A 22,553-nucleotide genomic window follows, 5' to 3' on the forward strand; every position below is an offset into this window, starting at 1 on the left:
ATGAAACATACTGCAAAGATGTGGCAGAAAGCCTTATGGTCTGATGAGACTAAAGTTGGACTTTTTGGCCAATTGGTATACTGTATGTGCCGTAAATCTAAAATTGCACATCAGCTAGGTAACATCACCCTATTTGTAAAATGAGATGGTAGCAGCATCTTATTGTGAGGATATGTTTTAGCAGTGGTGGCCAGAACCGATGGGAAGATGAATGTTGCACAATATAGACAAATCATGGAGGAAAACCTGCTCCCCTCTAACAGAAAACAAACTGTAGAGGAGGTTTGTCTTTCAACTGGACAGCGATCCAAAGCACACTGCCACTGCAAGAATAAAGTGTCTTAAAATTAAGAAAAATTGATGCCCTGGTGTGGCCAGTCAGAGTCATGCTGACAACCAACACACCCCAACTAACCTGGCACAATTTGAGCAATTTTACAAGGAGGAATAAACAAACCTTGCTTCATCACTCCATCACATTGTGGATAATTAATAGGGACTTACCCCTAAAGTCTACTTGCTGTAATAGCTGGCAGCAGTGTAAAAACCTCTGACATCTCAATTTTTGGAATTACATTTTAACGGTTTATAATTTTCTGCCTGTTTTGGGCAGCACTGTGAGAAAGAGTGTTTGATTTCCAAAAGAACTTTCTAGTCGAATTGATGAAAAATTCAAGTTACAGTGACAATCATGTGAAAAAAGGGTTGTGGGCTAAATAGTTTCTCAAAGCACATTATCTATATAACATACATATTTATTATATTAAAAATCAAATTCACTATACTTTTAGATGCAGTGCAAGGCCTTATCTAGGTACACTGCACCATATATAATCATCCATTGTGACCTCTAGGTAATACACATCATATAAACCAAGTTCTCCTGCATGCTATTTGAGAGATGCCTTCTTATTTATTATATAGATTAGAAGTTTGAAAGTGTGTTTGGAATCATATTAAAGGATTTAGGGCAAAACTTTAAAGGTACCTTGCATTTGCACATTGTACAAGGTGATCCAGCCATGTTCCATACTGAGCCACTGAGCCTTGTGACACCATAGCTGTCCAGGCAAGTTTTCCTGATATCATATGCAATATTATCTGCGAGGCATGGGTCACTGACACATCGAGGGCAGCATTCTCCTTCCAAGATCACAGAATATTCACAGTTAAGAACTGGACATGTCAGAGGCCAGCAGTCTACCTCACCCTCCTGTATAATTAAAGACAAAACACATTGTAATGAATTATGTACTGCTTTCTGCTTTAATTTCTTATGAAAATTATATTAATTCCTTTCAAAAAAAAATATATAGCATAGTACATTTCTTTTACAGTTTCAATATCAGTGCCATAGTGTGTCAGTAAAAATTATTAGGTTCAGAAATGTTGCAAATTAAACAAATTAACTTTAAAATGTGGTATGGCTGGGGAAATGTACAGTTCAACGTTGTCTCTAATGTGGAAATATCCTATAATTAACTACAGGCAACAGCAATTAAAAAGCAAGAAAAATAGTTACTAAAGATATTGTAATAAAGACAATCCAATCACATTGCTAAGTCTTACATGGCTATTCAGTTGGCACTTTTAATTATATCCTACTTCAACCTGAAAAGAATAATTATAGCCTTCCCTTGCTTACTGCTTGTTGTTTTATATCAAACACTGTTCCAGAGAACATGTATTTTGTACACTTGCATATTTTACTTTCTATCAAAGTCTGTACAGCTACATAATATATAATTATCAACTTACAGTACATGTTGCAGAAAAATAAAATTATTGAGTCATACCAAGCATCGGCATTGCTGACAGCTGTATGTCCAGTTGTCTCCACTGTGATAAAGCTTGTGGCCATTTTGGTGTAAGCATTGGCTTGATGTTGTGGATTTGCATTCCGGACAACAGTAGAGATCAACATTCGGGTTTTGACAATCACATGCCGTCCTCCGACAGAAGATTTTTCCATCCTAGAGTTAAATAAATCATTATTTGCACATGTTTGTTTCTGTGTGTATATAGAATATATTTCAGTAAACTGCTGTGGATCTGTAGTTAATACAGAACACCTAAGGTGGAGTGATTTTTAATGCCACTGTTGACTAGATGTTTATGTGGGGTCTTAACTAAACTGAATTCATATTGCACAACATCTTATGATATGATGATACTAACAGGGAGCAGAAGGCAGAATTTACAGTTTTTCTCCGGGTAATGCAAAGTTTATGGACTATGTAAGTCTGAAGTAATCAATCAGAACATAAGATATTTAACAAACAAGAGGAGACCATTCAGTCCATCAAGCTTGTTTGTGTAGGCAATACTGCAGCTAAAATGTTCACATATCTCCATATTCTTTTGACTCTATATTTTGTTCCAGATTTTCACAGCTCTTTGAGTAAAGAAGTGCTTCCTAGCTTCAGTCTTAAATGCACTTCCCCATAATTTCCATTGCTGTACTCACCCACAGCATGTGATTCACTGTTTATTTGAAAGAATTCTGGTGGGTCTACTTTAGCAATGCCTTTGTGGATTTTAAATACCTAGATTAAGTCCCCCATTCTGCCTGCTCTGCCCGAGACTAAATAGGTTTAATTCACAGAGTCTGTCAGATGACAACATGTCCTAAAGTCCTGGGATGCACTTGGTTAACTTCATCTGCACAGCTTCAAGTGCTTTTGTGTCTTTCTTGTACTGCACAGAACTACACTCAATAGTTCAGCTGTGTTTTCACTTATTATACAGTCTTAGCATAACATTCCTCGGTTTACATTCAGGTTTTACGATATAACCTAACATTTTATTTGCTTCTGCATATTGCTTACACAGTGGGAATGTTATGTTACTTTCTGTAGGACATTGTGTTCCATGTTGTATTTATAATTAGAGTTTTTTCCCCACATATAGTACTTTTCCATGTTAAACTGAATTTTCCAAGTGTTTCCCTAGTTTAGATAATTGTCTAAGTGTTGTTGAATTATCTTTTTCTGCCTTCTTAGTACCTTCTATACCTCCAGTTTTACTTTCATCTGTAAATTTCATAAATTTACAACAAAACTAGAATCTAAGTAATTCATATAAATTAGAAAAAGTAAAGGTCCAAAGACACCCTGACCAATAATGAGCAATAACCCTTCATTGTGCATGTATCAGCAATGTGAAGTTCTAGAAAGTAATGTCTTCAATTGCTTTAGCACACGTGGGGTTGATATATTCCTATACTTGAGTATACATAATGAAACAGCTGAGACTGTAGACTTGGCAAATCATTGGCAGTTTGCCCATGGCCGATGGCTGTTACAAGGCCTATCTTATGCATGAGCAAATTGAAATTCTTCCGCTAATGAACAACGCTTTATAATACAGATTAGTAGCTAAACTGTGGTCAAGAGCTGGGTTAGGTCAAGTTCTTACTATCTTCATAGCTGTAAATGACACATATGTTCTACAAGAGAATTCTGAAAATTGGGTGAAAAGCTCAGATGTGGAATTGACAATAGTGGTCTTTTGCAAGATTTAGTCTTTGCAACCTTCTAGTGTATATGAAAAACTGAGAAGATAAAAATTTTAAATATTTACCTTGACATCATATAGAAGGAGATATTGTTTATGGAGCATTGCAATATATTTTGTAAAAGATGGGCCTTGTAATGATGGAAATTCTTTGATTTAAAATTAAGGGCAATGATGTTTTGGAAAGGCATGTGCAGGATGACTAAAGCTTGTTTGAACCAGTGAAATAATTTACAGAAAAGGCTACTTTGGATGGATAGATAGATAGATTTCAACTTTAATGTTTTTCCTCAAGTGATACAGTTTTACTTTATAATAGGACAGAAAGCATATGGAATATTTAGTTAATATATATCCATTCATTATCCGACCCGCTATATCCTAACTACAGAGTCATGGGGGTCTGCTGGGACTAATCCCAGCTAACACAGGGCACAAGGCAGGAAACAAACTCCAGGCAGGGCACCAGCCCACCACAAAGTTAATATATATTCTTTACAAACATATTATATATGAAGTTGCGATAATGAATTAACATTAGAATTACCAGAGACTACGAAAAAACTCGTAAAACTCGTAAAACTTTAAAATATTAAAAAATATTTTAAAAGGAGCATCCCACATGAAAATATAACAATTTCATTAACTGACAGTGCATACCAGCTTATAAATTTGATGTCCATTTGAGGGTAAAAAGAAAATACATTAAATCATATATCAATTGACACACGCTGCACGCAGGCAAGCGGGCCGTGAGAGTGGAGATAAAGATGCTAGACAGATTGTATACAACAGGCAAAAATAGTGTCCACTTGATAACAGTATTAGCTATAATGAGTGAAAGCATGAATTAATCAACAGAAATAACTGTGATCGACATTTTAAATGTAACGATTTACTTAAGAAAAAAAAAAGAAAAACGCCCCAGCATGCAGAAAGAAGACACTTGCAGGCAGGCAGGTAGAGCGGCGAAAGTTAAAAAGAAAAAAAAATTACACTATCTCCCCAGCGGGGAATCGAACTCTGGTCTCTGTTGAACAGCAAACATGCTGTGCTTTGAAAAGAAAATTTTAGTGCTATGCCATGGAAGCTGTTATGCTGCTCTTGAAACTTTTGTGAAAGTGTTTATTTGATCTTTGGAAATCAGGCTTCACACATTCTATAGTTCATGCCTACATTTTGTAACATTTATTACTAAAATATGAAAAAGTTTCTGTTTTAACAATGTGTTTACACAGATTACTGTAGAAACGGAACACACATGAAATGCATGTGTTCCAAATAACGATCTATTACTTCCACTCTAAAACTCCAGCAGTTGAGTCACTCCCAGATAATCAAACAAGGCATGAGCTGGGAAAACTTAGTGAACATTCTGCGATGGTGGGGGATGGAATAGCCGGCTGCTTGCTGCTCATCTTAATCGACACATTTAAAAGACAAAAGACGGTGGCGGAGAGGTGAGAACAGTTTTAAGGTGGGCCGGATCTACAAGTTTTTTTCATGGAGTCTGGTAATTCTAGTGTTGATTAAAACATAAGGAAAAGTAAAGGTAACTAAAGGGTTAACTAAACGTGGCTTAAAGGTTGAAGTTGTGAGGATTTACCATCATCTTAGAGGAGCCACCAAAGTAGTTACCAATGTTAAAGTGAAGTAAAAGAGCCTGCCTTAAAAACAAAATAGCAAAACAACCCTATTGTGAAGTGGTGATAAGATCAATGGGTAACCACTAAGACACCCCTATTAACAAAGTGATGTTTAAAATAATAAAAGAATCGACATGTATACAAAGATACTGGTGGCTGTAGCTGATTGGATAATATGACAGAATTCTGCATATTAAGAGTCAGATGATGTATTAGATAAGGTAATTTAGTAGAAAAGTATAAAAGGGAATGAATTGTTTAATTAAATGCTCACTCCATGGACCGAGACATTTGTGCATTTCTGTATGTAAATATAGAATTGATCTGCATTCTCATCTGAGCCCATGACTGACTTCTTTCAAGAACAGATTAAAAAGTTTTTTTCCACAACAAGCACAGGTTAAACTTGTTACACTAATTACTGAATGTAGCAGACACAAAAAGATACACAGGTGACACCATTCCTAACTACATTTATTAAAAGCTGAATTAGAGAGTTTGTAAAATTGTAAAAGATTCTTGACCACAGATTTCAGTGTAGTAAATATTACTAACTTTGAATATGAGCTCTTGAAAAGAGAGCAATATTTCTGTTTCTAAGGAAGATTACTTTTATAATCTTGTGATTGTTTCGAATACATTATCTTATAAATAGTATATTCAAAACATGTTAACATTTTATTAATTGGTTGCTACATGAACACTGTTCTTGTTACTCAGAGTAATTTAATGAGAATAGTTAATACTGCCTGTAAGTTGCTGGGCATCAGAGAAATTGTTCTGGAGGCAATGTACAACATCAATTGATACAATTAAACAATTGAATAGTGTCTTTGATTTTTTGTTTAATATTTTGCAGGCTGAAGATTTCCTCTCTTTTTAAACAGGTTGTTCTTCTTCAAGTTGCCAAATTTGCCTGGAATGTATCTGTTATTTGACCCTCTAATGGTACTTTGTTGATGTTTGTGTCAATATGAAATTACAATACATTGTCACCATGGGGACAATATATAAAAATAAACTAAAAATCAATTTTATTGTTACCGCATAATAAGAAAAATTCTAAGGACTAGAAACTACACAACATTACACCAATATAATGATAAAACGAAGAACTGTGCCAAGTGCTAACTATAGGTGTTATAGACAGGTTAATATTATAGATAAATTCATAGAACATATTATAAAAGGAAAACAGAAATGCAGCTATTATCCTGTGTCTGAGCTGACAGTAACTCTAGTTATGGGATAAGATACCACTTTACAAATATGTGTTTTATGAAGGAGCAACAAAATCACTTCTCAGCAGTAGATACTAATTGAATACCATTAAATTTAATGTAAAAACTTTATAGTAACGATTACCTTGGGAGATCTATTATAACAGGTCATGGAGCCTTAATTCATAGTGTAGTGTACACACTTAAGTAAAGGTGTGATGACCAACCGCTTGATGTTGGGGGAAGATGCCTTGTGTGTCAGCTGGAACACAGCTGGAGACACTGCCCGTATTCATTGCAGGAACAAAGTCTCCCCCATCACAATCTTGTATACATCTTTCAGGGTAGAGCCGTGGATTGACGGAAAGCTTCGCCACCCAAGGCTCAGCTGTGGGAGGGGCAATGTGATGGAGGGCTGGGCCTCTTTCACGGCCAGGAGGCCGTCATAGTGGAAGGACTGGGGGAGCAGATGTGCGCAGGGCACAGCCTCCCCGAGTGCTAGATGGCAGCCCCCAGGATTACAGCAGCATCTTGGATCTTTGCAGGACTCTATGGGGTTTAGAGTATGGCACAGCAATGTTGGATTCCTTGGCAGCCACCAGGGGGAGCTGCAGAGCCCTACTTTGGATTTTCACCACACTTGGAAGTGATTCCAGACCTCCCTAACAAGCCACTTAGAGTACTCCCAGGTGCAGCCAAAAAGGAGCTGCCTGCCTTCATTTCTGGAGCCAGAGTTGGGAGGAAGAAGGATAAGGCCTGCCAGAAGAGGAGTAGAGGCAGAAGGACTGAGATAAAGAGAAAGAAGGAAAGAAAGTGTTCTTTTATTTTACTGTATGCTGGGACTGTGCAGGGGGAACGATTGGAAAATGTTTCCCCTGTAAACAAAAATGTGTGTTGTGCTTGAACTTGAACTTGTGCGTGGCATCTGTCTGTGTTGGGTTTGGGTGGCTGGTGTGCCCCCTAGTGGTCATAAGTGGCGTAGTTGGTTGTATTCCTGGACATCTGCAAGGCAGAGACCTGATCTAAACATAGATATTTATTTTTTAACTTTAAAATACAAAAAAATAAATAATATTAGTTAATCATTTAATTTTCTAACAGGAAACGTGCTGTCACATCCTTAAAATCAAAGGTAGAATTCTTAACCTTAAAATCAAAGGTAGAATTCTTACAGGAGACCGACTTCAATAGGAAAAATGAAAAGTTTGGAGCGTAGTCTGGCAAGGTTTTTCAGTTTAACCACTGTAAGAAGAGCAAAGCAGTTAGAATTTAGACTTATAAAGCAATACCTTTTGTAGCTACTGACACAATATCAGACTTTGAAGGGCACTATATTATAGTGGTTGGGAAACTGAACAAAACTAATTTAATACTGTTGAATATATATGTACCCATTTGAGAAGACAAAAAGTTCATAGGCATAGGGTCTTTAATTTCCATTTTTTTATTTGTTTTTTTTTTATTTATTTTTTTTTAATGTGTAACTGTTTTACTTACTTTGAGCTTCAATATACCCGGCTAATAGCATTTGTTTAATGGAAATTTAGGTGGTTTTCGGTGTGATGTTGGGCATTTTCAGCTGCCACCTTTCAGAATGTTCTTACATTTCCATATTAATGCTTTATACATTTTCTTTCTAGCCAGGTTAACTGCTTTTATGCACAATATGAGGTATGTTTAATCCAGATTCTCATTCCTTTCCAACTAATTCAGAAATGTATGTGGCTGTGCCAGAATTAAAAATCTGCCATGTTGGCACCATGATAATTACATTGGCAGAGTCCATAGGTGAGCACCTGGGGAGAAACATGCTCATTCTCAGTAGAAATCTGCCTGGATTTATTTACAAGTATATGAAGATAAGACAAACAATGACATCTATGAAAAGAAATTAAAAAAATAGATAATAAAGAAATACATAATAATGTGTAATCATATAATCATATATAAATTCTGTCCAATGGATTTTTTTGCTTTGGAGCAGTGACATAGTTATAAATGCATAGTAGAAACAGTAAAACACAACTTGCAAGCTTAAGAATATCAGTCAGTCATGTCTATAGTACAGGCCAGCAACATAAACCAAGTAGGGCATTGATTTATTTTTTATGAAACACTTTTAGGATTTACTCATTAAAAATAAAAACAAAAGACTGTATATCATATCATCCTAGAGAGCAGTTCTTTGTGACATGTGTTTTACATTTCAGTATTTGAGTGGTTTGCAACTGAAATCACTTCTTCCAGAGTGACTCGCTCCAAGTATCCTTTTCCCTTTATCACTGTTTTAAAGCACAGAAGCTTTGCTATTTGTTATGCACAAGGATAGATTGGTTAATTTCTTTTCCTAACAGCCCCTGCTCCTGCTTTTCTCTGTGAGCTTGTCCAGGAGATGTAGGGACTGTTGGCTCCATATTAATGGTGCTTTATGGGATTTGGAGTTGAGGCCAAAGCTATAATGTCTTTAATAATCGTCTGTTTCTCATTTCTATTTGGCATTTAATCCTAATTTGCTCATCTTTTATTGGTTGCATCAGTTTGCTCAGTTTAATTGGTGCCCAAAGCAGTATCATCTTTATGAATTGGCTATTTTCTATTTCTAATTGGCATTGAATCTTAATGTCTTTCTCTCTGCTAGTCAAACCAGCTAAGTGTGAATTTCACTTTATTACAGTTTACACAGAAACCATAACAAGACGATAAGAAATGATACAGTTGAAATGAAAGGAGTGCATTTTTGTTCTTTTGAGTGTTTATGACAATTTTTTTAAATTTTTTTTTTATGTGTGCTATATTTATATATTCTTGAATAAAACTGGCTTATTCTTTAGTCTAAAAAGAAATACAATTCCCCTTATCCCCTTCCTCTACTGTCTTCTTGCCCAGGTCTGTTTGACAGGTTCCACCAGGGGACTCTTCAAATCTCATGTAAAATCAAGCTACCTCTCCTGCATTTTAACCAGCTTGATTCTTCTATAATAACTGTTTTGAACTTGTTTCAACTAAAATACACTATACTCCAATTAACTCTTCTGCACAAATAAGATTTTATTTTCTGGTATCGTTATACTGCACTGATAATCCTTGAATTTATTTTCAAGTGTAAAATGAATTGATAGTGTACTCTGTAGAATTACTGTTTCCTGTAAAAAACAATCTGAATAATATTTCTTTTTGATGACATTGTTGTTGGAGCTAGTTGAGCTGCTTTAAGTATGTGGTTTAAGATGCCTCCTTGTGCAGTTCCCCCTAAAGATTGTCCTAGACATGTTCACTGGGTAGAGAACTTCTAGCAGACCCAGGATACACTGGAGAGATTATATTTCTCAGATGACTTAAGAATGCCTGGGAACTCCCCAGGAACAGCTGGAAGTTGTAGCTGTGGATAGGAAACTATGGGCTGACCTGCTGCCACTGCAACTCACCAGGAAAAAGGGTTTCAGAAAATGAGATGAGATGAGTTTTCGTTACAATGCGAACCCATAACAGTCTTGGGCATTTCACAGTCTGTATTGCACATAATGAAATTCACGCATATTGCATAACATTACATCACACCTGCTTAATGTAATTCAGGAACATGCCCTGACAGTATCATCCAGGAATGGACCTTGAAATCACATCATCATTCCATCACAAAGCTCATTCACGTACACACCTTCCCTCACATACAGCCAGTTCAGAATTGTCAGGTATAACAGAATAATTACAGTGAGAGGAATCAATTAATTCCAAAATACCTTTTGAACCTATATAAATATATATTGTCACACACATGCGTATTGGAGGCAGCTAAAGGGCCTGAATGAGGACAATTCAACACTAGACCAGGGGGTGGCAAAGTGTACTGATCCTTTCTCTCTTTGATTTACGAGAAATTCCGCCTGGCCCTGATGACGCCACTTTCCAGTTCCATCCCCACTGATCTCACTTCCTCTGCTTTCCCTTAAAACCGCCATCAATTACCTCAGCAATTCAGTTGTATTCTGGACTCAAACCGACGTACTACTTTCAACAATTTTGAAGCCAGGAAAAATGATACAGATGGCTGCCTCAAACCTTTTTGTGGCTTCTTGTCTTTTCTTTTATAACTATATATATATATATATATACAGTGGTGTGAAAAACTATTTGCCCCCTTCCTGATTTCTTATTCTTTTGCATGTTTGTCACACAAAATGTTTCTGATCATCAAACACATTTAACCATTAGTCAAATATAACACAAGTAAACACAAAATGCAGTTTTTAAATGATGGTTTTTATTATTTAGGGAGAAAAAAATCCAAATCTACATGGCCCCGTGTGAAAAGTAATTGCCCCTGAACCTAATAACTGGTTGGGCCACCCTTAGCAGCAATAACTGCAATCAAGCGTTTGCGATAACTTGAGTCTTTACCGCGTCTGGAGGAATTTTGGCCCACTCATCTTTGCAGAATTGTTGTAATTCAGCTTTATTTGAGGGTTTTTTTTAGCATGAACCGCCTTTTTAAGGTCATGCCATAGCATCTCAATTGGATTCAGGTCAGGACTTTGACTAGGCCACTCCAAAGTCTTCATTTTGTTTTTCTTCAGCCATTCAGAGGTGGATTTGCTGGTGTGTTTTGGGTCATTTGTCCTGTTGCAGCACCCAAGATCGCTTCAGCTTGAGTTGACGAACAGATGGCGGACATTCTCCTTCAGGATTTTTGGTAGACAGTAGAATTCATGGTTCCATCTATCACAGCAAGCCTTCCAGGTCCTGAAGCAGCAAAACAACCCCAGACCATCACACTACCACCACCATATTTTACTGTTGGTATGATGTTCTTTTTCTGAAATGCTGTGTTCCTTTTACGCCAGATGTAACGGGACATTTGCCTTCCAAAAAGTTCAACTTTTGTCTCATCAGTCCACAAGGTATTTTCCCAAAAGTCTTGGCAATCATTGAGATGTTTCTTAGCAAAATTGAGAAGAGCCCTAATGTTCTTTTTGCTTAACAGTGGTTTGCGTCTTGGAAATCTGCCATGCAGGCCGGTTTTGCCCAGTCTCTTTCTTATGGTGGAGTCGTGAACACTGACCTTAATTGAGGCAAGTGAGGCCTGCAGTTCTTTAGACGTTGTCCTGGGGTCTTTTGTGACCTCTCGGATGAGTCGTCTCTGCACTTGGGGTAATTTTGGTCGGCCGGCCACTCCTGGGAAGGTTCACCACTGTTCCATGTTTTTGCCATTTGTGGATAATGGCTCTCACTGTGGTTCGCTGGAGTCCCAAAGCTTTAGAAATGGCTTTATAACCTTTACCAGACTGATAGATTTTTAATTACTTCTGTTCTCATTTGTTCCTGAATTTCTTTGGATCTTGGCATGATGTCTAGCTTTTGAGGTGCTTTTGGTCTACTTCTCTGTGTCAGGCAGCTCCTATTTAAGTGATTTCTTGATTGAAACAGGTGTCGCAGTAATCAGGCCTGGGGTGGCTACGGAAATTGAACTCAGGTGTGATACACCACAGTTAGGTTATTTTTTAACAAGGGGCAATTACTTTTTCACACAGGGCCATGTAGGTTTGGATTTTTTCTCCCTAAATAATAAAACCATCATTTAAAAACTGCATTTTGTGTTTACTTGTGTTATATTTGACTAATGGTTAAATGTGTTTGATGATCAGAAACATTTTGTGTGACAAACATGCAAAAGAATAAGAAATCAGGAAGGGGGCAAATAGTTTTTCACACCACTGTATATATATATATATATATATATATATATATATATATATATATATATATATATAAAGAGCAGTGGCCCCAGCATTGATATCCCGAAGAGACACCACTTTTAACATCACTTAAACAGGAAAAGGGTCCTGGTGTCATAACAATTTGTTTTCTAAAAATAAAGATACATAACACCATATGTACCTTTATGATCACAAGCTTTCCTTGCTTCCTCCAAGAATTTTAGCATATTAGTAAAACATGATTTACCAGAAATTTCTTTGATTTCAGCCCATTTCAGCTAAGCAGAACTTCTTCCTCTGTGATTTCCAGATCAATGATTATATTTAATAGACCCAGTAGCAGCTAGAAAGTTATCAATCTGTTAACACACGCAAACTTCAGAAAACGGTGAATTCAGAACATTTGCAATTCCAATAACTGTGTATTTAAGTTCACCATTACTGTTCCTACTGCACTTCACCTCTTTAAACATTTTTAATGCTAAAATACTGAAATAATCTCTTAAATCAACTTTTGTATTTTTCTATAACAACCTTATAGTATTCCTAATATCTTTTTCAACCATTCTTCTCACGTGCTCATAAGCCTTACAGTAACTACTTGAATTATTTGTCACAAAAATTGTTTCTTGTTTAGCTATTTCTTTTTTTAACTCCTTATTTATCTACCTCAAAGTTCTTTGGATTTTAAATTTTGGTTGAACTTGTCTTACATTTAATGTAAAAATATCTTTAACTTTCTCCAGTGTTCCTCAGCAGCCTTTATTTGCCCCATTTGATCTCTTGTCGACATCTTCACAACTGCTCAAAATTTGCATTATTAAAATTAAACAGCTTTAATTTTGGAATATATGTTTTGCCTGAACACTATTGAATATATGATATCCTCTGATGAAGAAAACTCCACTGTAATTATGTTGTTAGACTTAAGTGCAGCATTTGACACCATTGACCATTCTATTTTACTGCACAGGCTGGAAAATGATGTTGGGCTTACAGGCCCTGTGCTCGCTTGGTTTAGTTCTTATTTATCAAATCGATTCCAATATGTATAGAAATGTGCTGACAGTACTCCATCATTATACACAGAAGTTCAATATGGTGTCCCGCAGGGCTCAGTACTGGGACCTTTACTGTTTTCACTTTACATGCTTCCACTGGGATCTCTTATTAGGAAACATAATGTTAATTTTCACTCGTAGGCAGATGACACCCAGTTATACCTTTCATTTAAATCAAATGAAGTTTATCCGATGTTGTCTTTAATTAGTTGTGTTAGTGAATTAAAGGAGTGGATGAATGAGAACTACTTGTCTTTAAATACAGATAAAACAGAGATGTTAATTGTTGGAGGGAATGATGCTGATCACAGCAATATTTTGTCATCATTTAACTCAGTTGGAATCCCAATTAATTTTACTGAATCAGCCCACAATCTAGGAGTTATCTTTGATTCTAGCATGTCATTTAAATCACATATTACAAAGTTGTCCAAAACATGTTTCTTCCATCTTAAAAATGTTAGGAAATTAAGGCGCTTTCTAAATAAACAGGATTCTGAGAAATTAATTCATGCATTTATCTCTAGTAGGATTGACTACTGTAATGCGGTGTTCACTGGATGTTCAAACTGTTCTTTTTACAGCCTCCAGTTAATCCAAATTGCGCTGCAAGAATTATTACAAGAACAAGAAAATATGAACACATAACTCCAGTTCTTAAATCCTTACACTGGCTCCCGGTTAAATTTAGGGCAGATTTCAAAATCCTCCTTTTAACATATAAAGCATTAAATGGCCGAGGTCCAGCTTACTTGTCTGAACTTATCATGACTTACAAACCTGAGCGCACATTAAGATCTCAAGATGCCGGTCTGCTTATGATTTCAAGGATTAATAAAATAACAGTGGGAGGTCGAGCTTTTAGTTACAGGGCCCCTAAACTGTGGAATGGTCTGCCTGCTTCTATAAGAGATGCCCCTTCGGTCCAAGCCTTTAAATCTCGGCTGAAGACTCACTACTTCAGTTTAGCATATCCTGACTAGAGCTGCTGATTAACTGTACAGACTGCATCTCTGTTGTTAGTCATTAGCACTAAAACATAAGTAACATGATTGTTATAATTTGTTACTAACCCTCACCTATTCTGTTTCTGTTCTTGGTACTCAAATGTGGCAATTGGTGCCACGGCCCACCTGCCAAGTTGTTTGCCTGCCTGTGGTAAAGTCATCCCTGATGGAGGATCACAGGAATCATGGGAAAAAGGGGTCCTTTCATCGGATTGGCTGGCCGAGCAACATTTTAGCCGTGGAATGGCCAAATGGGGAGGCAGCTTGATGGATGAGGTCTTCAGGCCTCTAAAAATATCCAAATCTTATTATGTGATATCATCTACTGTTAAATTCTGCTCCGTACTTCTAAAATTTTTATTATTATGCTGTATTAAGGATTTGTTCTGTTCTGTGTATTGTATTGTATTGACCCCCTTCTTTTGACACCCACTGCACGCCCAACCTACCTGGAAAGGGGTCTCTCTTTGAACTGCCTTTTCCAAGGTTTCTTCCATTTTTCCCTACAAGGTTTTTTTTTTGGGAGTTTTTCCTTGTCTTCTCAGAGAGTCAAGGCTGGGGGGCAACAATAGGCAGGGCCTGTTAAAGCCCATTGCGGCATTTCCTGTGTGATTTTGGGCTATACAAAAATAAACTGTATATTTGATCAGGATCACTAGATCCTAATATTTGAGTCACTCCTACTCCAGAATTCAATCATGAATATTGCAGAACAATAAATCTGTTTTATCAAGTGGTCATTACAATGTCTACGAATTCCTGTTCTTGAGCTCTGTTTTTTGTAGTGTTTCCCAAGTAAAGCTCCCTAATGCTATACAATACACCTCAAAATATGCATTTTTAAGTTGTATTAAATACTTGCAGAAATACTGTGCTCCCAATTGCAGTGGTCTTTACTGTATTCACATTATTATTTTTAATATACAAATGCTTTTAATTGCTCTGGTGTTTTTGGTGCTGGCCCAGGGGCCTTTGCCTTTAGACTCAAATCCATCCCCCCAAGTGCCCACATGCCAAAATCCATAAGAGAAAGATAACCCCGCCCCAGCTTCATGAACCAATCGAGGGTATGCTCACGAAAATCCCATTCAATGAAAGCAAAAGTAGAAATTTTACAGGAGATGACCAATTATCTGTATACTGGATTGTTAAAAGTATGATTGACTCTATTAAGGAGCTCTATTCATTACGTTACCTGGTTTGGGGGAATCTTATTCCAGGCTTCAGTTCAGTATAATAATTACTACTACAACATTCAACACACTTACAATAAATAGCTAACTTGCTAACTTGGAACTTGGTGATTATGCATAATTTGCTGCTTAGCCAATCACTGCAGTCAATAGGTTGAACATTCTGATTTCATTCATCGTCTTTATAAAGTATCAATGTGCATGTAGAGACAGATTTGCAAGAATATATTTCAAAATATTCCATACAAATATCAATATCTCTTTTCCATTTTTAAGATAATACGAGATGCCGCACACATAATTATAGATGTTGAGGCTAAGTATCAAGGGTGTAAAGTCTGAAGAGGTTAAGCTGCCATTCAAAGAGTGGGTATAGTTCCAAGTCTCCTTTTGAAAATGTTTACATGAAATTGATTAACCTTTGGTTTCTTTTGTTATGTAATTGCATAACAATACAGGGTTCAATGCTGACAGGATAACATCTGACATCTTTCATCGTACTACTTTACTGACTAGAGCAACTTTACTTATGCTGGACACTTAATGGCGTGGGTCTAACACTTTCTATATATTATAAACATTGCAAAGATAGAATACAATTGTTACTACAGGCGTACAACGTTTAATGTAAGGTAATACCGTTAGTGGTACAATTTGCACAGTTCAATAATTTACTACACAAAGTTTACATGGATTTCACTGATCAACTGTGATTTTCCTCCTTGCCATTTTCTTTTCCTTGTGGTGACTGCTGCTGTTGTGTTGCTCCTGTTTTGGAAAAAATGCCAATAATCTTCATGCCACCAGCAACTTTTTCACTGCTGGCATGAAGGTTATTCCCTCTGTTTCTCAGACTTATAGTTTGTGGTTGATCGGCTTTTCAGTGCTCAAATGATAAGGGCTTGTAAAATATAAAGTGAATATGAGTTAACCTGGATCAATCTATCCGGGATTGCAGGTGCCGATTGAAAACCAGTGTTTCGGAACTGGCTAATCCTCTGGTGCAAAATAGCACAATAGCAAGCGGGAACTTGTTTTAAAATCCAGGATTATTTAATCACTCTTTCTGGAACAGACCCTTAGTCAGTTTCCTCCAGTTCTCTCTAGGCTAGCTACAATGTCTATAAAACACATTTACATTTTATTCTTCTACAACTTTCAATCACAGTGGGTTTATTTTATTTTATTTTTTTTTGACATTGACTAATCAAAAAAGGAATGTTTAAATATCAAAGTTAAAAAAAGATCTAATTTCTAACATTAATTTATTATTAGTGGCTATTTATTTACTTATTATCCTTTTGAGTACTACAGCTGTTATCACTGCTCCTGCGTTGTACATGCTGCATGCAATTGAACCCAAGTCCTTTACACAAGTAAATAAAATTGCTCCTGTGAAGCAAAAAAAAAACAAAAAACCAAACTCTAAAATAAAAACCCATAAAGAATACTGCACCACCCATTACTGGTAAGTAAATAAAAAGTGTTTAGGAGCAAAGCCTGCAATTTGTTTAAACTTGCAGACAGAAACAACATGTACATGCAGCTCTCAGTCCTCCAGAAAAGTATTATATCTGCTCAATACATCGGCAAAATAAAGCTTTAAATTTCAGCCAGAGTGCTAATGCTTTTTGTTCAATTAACCTAAAAGGCATGTTTTTGGGATGAAAACATGGACCAAAAAAACAAACAAAACATAGACACAGGGAAAAAAATAAAAACTCCAAACAGACAACAAACTAGCCTTGTGATTCAGATCCATGATGAAGCAGTGCTACCACTACACTACTATGCATGTAGAGTTTAAAGACTTTACAAAATCTGAATATGATAAATAGATGCATGAATGTATGTTTTATAAAAAAAAATAATGTTATCAGTGACCAACAAAATTCTTTTCAACTGATAAAAGTTATTTAAAATAATGTTTCATTGTCTGGCTTGCTTAATTCAGTTTAGGGTAGTGGTGAGAGAACCATTGTTTAACTCAAAATACCAACGGATGAATGTTATTTAAATGGCTCTTGTATTTCTTGTCTGTAAATTATTTTTCAAATACAAATTGCAATGAGAGAAGTTATAGTAAGCAAAGATGGAGAGAAAAGAAATAGTAATTTCTCAGTGGTGGTAATATATATTACATTCTTTAATCAAGCTACATATTGATCAAAATTGATTCTAATAATGGCATAATTGAAAAAATTACAGTCAATTTCTAGAAGGGCAGCATGTATTTAGAAACTCTACCATTAAATGCTATAGTTGTGTCTCTGTTACACTCTATCAATTCAGTGAAATCATTATTTATACTCCCTACAGTGTCAATTGTAGCCATTCTCTGATGCATGCATCTCTCTGATAGTTACTTTTGATTAATGCTCATATATACAGAACTGTTTGAAAAAAATGCAACTTTTAAAGTTCTATGCTGTTGAGCACAAAATATATCAGCTCACAGAATTTCAAAGAAACATGCTTGTTTTTTAAAAGAGAGTAGATTAAAAGATAACCTCTAAAATCACGTACAGTGCACTGCAAAGGGAGTATTAATAGTAATGAAGTATAGATATTATCATAAACTAGCAAACAGCTATAAAAAGCACAAGGAATATGATTTAAAATGAAATTGCATTTCTGCCAAATTAAATAAATAACAAGTCGGAAAATGTATGCATGGTGTAACATTCAGAAGCGTTCTAGGACTTGATTGAAACTGATCTGAAATTTTCAACATTTTACATTTTTTTAATTACTTCATCAAATTGTCAGTTTTCACATTTTCATTTATTAACTTTGGTTTGTAACAATAAGTATTGTTCAGAAATAACAGAGATAATAGAATGCTGTGACATGCGCTAGTAGACTACATTAAATGCATGGTTTTTAACAGTGTCATGGTTCAGCCATTGTTTTTCCCCTAGTTCAAGTGAATTGTTTATTCATTCTTTTATTTACTTGTTAAATGTTATTTTGTATATTATGTTATAAATTCTATTTTGTTTAGTTTATATGTTATACATGAATTATTGTTTCTTTCACTTTGCTGTTTATTAGTGTTTTTTGTTATCTGCTTTTTGTCACTCAGCACTATCAGAAGTATGTCATAGGCATACCGGTCAACAGTAAATGGAGTCTCTGTGGTGAAGCTGAGAAGACCATCTGCTACATAGTGTCCGGGTGCCATGTACTGGACCTGAAGTAATATCTTGAACATCACAACAAGGTCTGTATGTATGTGCATTGGACACTTTGCTAACAGCTGGGTGCTCCGACTCCAGACAAGTGGTACGATAATACCCTGACACGGCTGTTGACGCCAGAGACTGTGTCATCATGTGGGACAAGACTGTTCCTAAATATTGTACCATCACTGCCAACAGGCTGGACAGGAAGAGCAAGTCATGTGTCTTTATTGATTAGACAGTCACAGTCCCGGATGACAACAACATCCTGAGCAGGGAGGAGGAGAAGATTGACGAGGATAAAGACCTTGAGATTGAAGTAAGATGCATGTGGAACACAAGTACAAGAGTGGATCCTTTTGGCATAGGTGCAATGGGAGCCATCAAGACAGGGTTACAAGGGCAGCTGAACAAGCTCCTGTGTAGAATCAGCACATAAGAGATTCAGAAGACTGCACTCTTCGGCACAGCCCATATTCTTAGACTAGTTATCAGCTAAACAACAACATGAGTTCAAAGCCTGAGAAGTCTGGTTGACTCTGGCGAACATACAAGCATATCTTTGTGTGCTGACAGGAGGTTGGTAATAATAATAATAATAATAATAATTCAAAAAATATATATAGTATAGGAGAAACAGACAAAGGAAAATACAATTTGAAGATGAACACAGCAGTAGGACTCTAGACATTGAATGCATTGCTAAAAGGGGTATCACAGAACCCAAAACCTCAGAAAAAAATTAACTAAGTCTTGGGTTCAAAACTGACTTTTTTATTACAGAACTTCTGTACAAGTTCTCTTTATCACAATGATTCTTCTTTATTAGTTCTCTTTTTCTCATTTTCTCTCTTTCTTGTCCACTCCTCCACCTTTCCAGGTGAGCTTCAGTTGACTCCACACCCACTTATGACTCCCGGAGTGAGGTGTAATATCTTCCTTTTATGTAGGACACAGGAGTTCTTCTGATGTCAGTATTCTGCACAGAGGAAGCACTTCCAGGTCCGGCAGAAGCCCAACAAAGTAGGAAAAGGCACTCCCTGCAGCGGTTCGTTGGCAATTGGGCGACAGTCAATTCGGCGAAAAGACAACTCTGCCAAAGACAACTCGGCGAAAAACAACCTGCTGAAAAGACAACTCGGTGACATCCTTTACCAGTTACATAATAGTTAGGTTCAAACAGATTTTTTGATTATATTTAAATGACAACGTGATTTAAAATGTTGAAAATAAATTTATATAATGACAAACAAACTTTATTGTGCAGATGGAACAAACTCTATCGTACATTATCTTCTGCAACCAAAATTGCTAATCCTTTATATAAATTGCATTAATTGTAATCATATGATAATGTTGTTTAGAATACAAAAGATGACCTGCAAGTACAGCTTAAGGAATATCTTTACTCTGAACATATTTGGACTCTCACAAACCAGGTGATTCTGTGGATTTTCTGGCAGCCTACTTTGTCATTTAAATATCATTAAAAAAGCTCTTTGAACCTAACTATTACCTAACTGAAGGATGTCGCGGAGCGAGAAATCACATGTACATAAGTATTCACAGCATTTGCTCAATACTTTGTCGATGCACCTTTGGCAGCAATTACAGCCTCAAGTCTTTTTGAATATGATGCTACAAGCTTGGCACACCAATCCTTGGCCAGTTTCGCCCATTCCTCTTTGCAGCACCTCTCAAGCTCCATCAGGTTGGATAGGAAGTGTCAGTGCACAGCCATTTTAAGATCTCTTCAGAGATGTTCAATTTGATTCAAGTCTGGGCTCTGGCTGGGCCACTCAATGACATTCACAGAGTTGTACTGAAGCCACTTTGATATCTTGGCTGTGTGCTTAGGGTCGTTGTCCTGCTGAAAGATGAACCGTCGTCCCAGTCTGAGGTCAAGAGCACTCTGGAGAAGGTTTTCATCCAGGATATCTCTGTACATTGCTGCAGTCATCTTTCCCTTTATCCTGACTAGTCTCCCAGTTCCAGAAAAACATCCCCACAGCATGATGCTGCCACCACCATGCTTCACTGTAGGGATGGTATTGGCCTGGTGATGAGTGGTGCGTGGTTTCCTCCAAACGTGACGCCTGGCATTCACACCAAAGAGTTCAATCTTTGTCTCATCAGACCAGAGAATATTGTATCTCATGGTCTGAGAGTCTTTCAGGTGCCTTTTGGCAAACTCCAGGCGGGCTGCCATGTGCCTTTTACTAAGGAGTGCCTTCTGTCTGGAAACTCTACCATAAAGGTCAGAGATGGTTGTCCTTCTGGAAGGTTCTACTCTCTCCACAGAGGATCTCTAGAGCACTGACAGAGTGACCTTCGGGTTCTTGGACACCTCCCTGACTAAGGCCCTTCTTCCCTGACCGCTCAGTTTAAATGGCCATCCCGCTCTAGGAAGAGTCCTAGTGGTTTCGAATTTCTTCCACTTACGGATGATGGAGGCCACTGTGCTCATTGGGACCTTCAAAGCAGCAGAAATTTTTCTGTAACCTTCCCCAGATATGTGCCTGGAGACAATCCTGTCTCGGAGGTCTACAGACAATTCCTTTGACTTCATGCTTGGTTTGTGCTCTGACATGAACTGTCAACTGTGGGACCTTATATAGACAGGGGTGTACCTTTCCAAATCATGCCCAATCAACTGAATTTACCACAGGTGGACTCCAATTATGCAGCTGAAACATCTCAAGGATGATCAGGGGAAACAGGATGCACCCGAGCTCAATTTTCAGCTTCATGGCAAGGCTGTATATACTTAGTACATGTGCTTTCTCAGTTTTTTTATTTTTAATAAATTTGCAAAAACATCAAGTAAACTTTTTTCACGTTGTCATTATGGGGTGTTGTGTGTAGAATTCGGAGGAAAAAAATGAATTTAATCCATTTTGGAATAAGGCTGTAACATAACAAAATGTGGAAAAAGTGATGCGCTGTGAATACTTTCGGGATGCACTGTATATTGGAGAATGTTTTTAATGAGTGTTTATTTATTTGCTCTGCTATTAATATGATCTAAATTGCTGGCTATAAGGTAAAATATATGTAAAATATTCCTTACATCAAATTATTTTTGTTATACTTTTAAAGTTATTTAACTTTATTGGAGCCTTCTGGTAAGAAAATTACAATAGACACAAGCAAAAAGATTATGCATGTTTTTTAGAGATGAATGAAGACTGGCCTTGAAAATGCAGGTGGAGGTTGTACCATATTACACATTATTTACCAGCCATGTTTATCCTAATCAAAGTTTTTGTTCTGTGCTTTGTTAGCTGTATAGCTGCCATGCTTGATGTCAGTTTAACATTTTATTTTTAAATATAACTTTTATAAGAACTCACTTTTGACCTTGTTGCTTTCAAAAGCTTTGCTTATTTATCTCCAGTGCAATCTAATTAAAACTGATGGAGATTTACCTTTCTTTCCAGGTTGAATCTTTCCAATGCCAAATCTAGCAAAGTGTAGCACAAAACATTAATTTATTCAAGACACTGTGCTCTCTCTACAACTTTTAGGGTCAAAGGCACCAAAGGCCAGTCTGAGAGTAAACAGCATTGTGCTGCAGAGGCGCATAGTTTTGCCAATTGGTATCCTAACAATCACATATCTTTAACTGCCAAGAAGTTACACATATATACTGGCAACAGTGTTATATTTGTGGCTAAAAACAGAATAACAAAAAATGGCTAATCAAGAGCAAAATCCCAGCATGCCAACTATGAAAGACGTTTTATACAATTAACCAAATTAATTAGGAGGAAAAAAAAACTGCAGCCTAAGTTGGACAATGCAGGATCTGCTTATGGAATTCAACTACCTTCAGTGGAGATCATCAGAAAACAGCAGTGACATCTAATATGATCAGGTTACGGAAACTGTCCTGAGAGCCAATAAGAAGAATCTACAATGTAGAAGTTAGAGCAATAGGTGAAAACTTGATCATAAAATTAAAACCGATGCCATATAATATAATATAACTACTCAGGCCGCTTGTGTATAAAA

At 36.7% G+C, this 22,553-nt stretch overlaps 1 protein-coding gene across 1 annotated transcript in view; it reads right to left on the bottom strand.

The window, feature by feature from the left end:
* LOC120526187 (protein kinase C-binding protein NELL1-like) overlaps window positions 1–22,553 on the bottom strand; it is a 1,449,010-nt gene that overhangs the window by 20,537 nt on the left and 1,405,920 nt on the right. The window contains exons 18-19 of the mRNA XM_039749219.1: window positions 1,797–1,973; window positions 989–1,213 (exon numbers count right to left, since the gene is read on the bottom strand). Coding sequence (XP_039605153.1) covers window positions 989–1,213; window positions 1,797–1,973 — 402 coding nt within the window. The remainder of the gene's footprint in view (window positions 1–988; window positions 1,214–1,796; window positions 1,974–22,553) is intronic.

This window comes from Polypterus senegalus, chromosome 1 (assembly GCF_016835505.1).
Source record: "Polypterus senegalus isolate Bchr_013 chromosome 1, ASM1683550v1, whole genome shotgun sequence".
NCBI lineage: Eukaryota > Metazoa > Chordata > Cladistia > Polypteriformes > Polypteridae > Polypterus > Polypterus senegalus.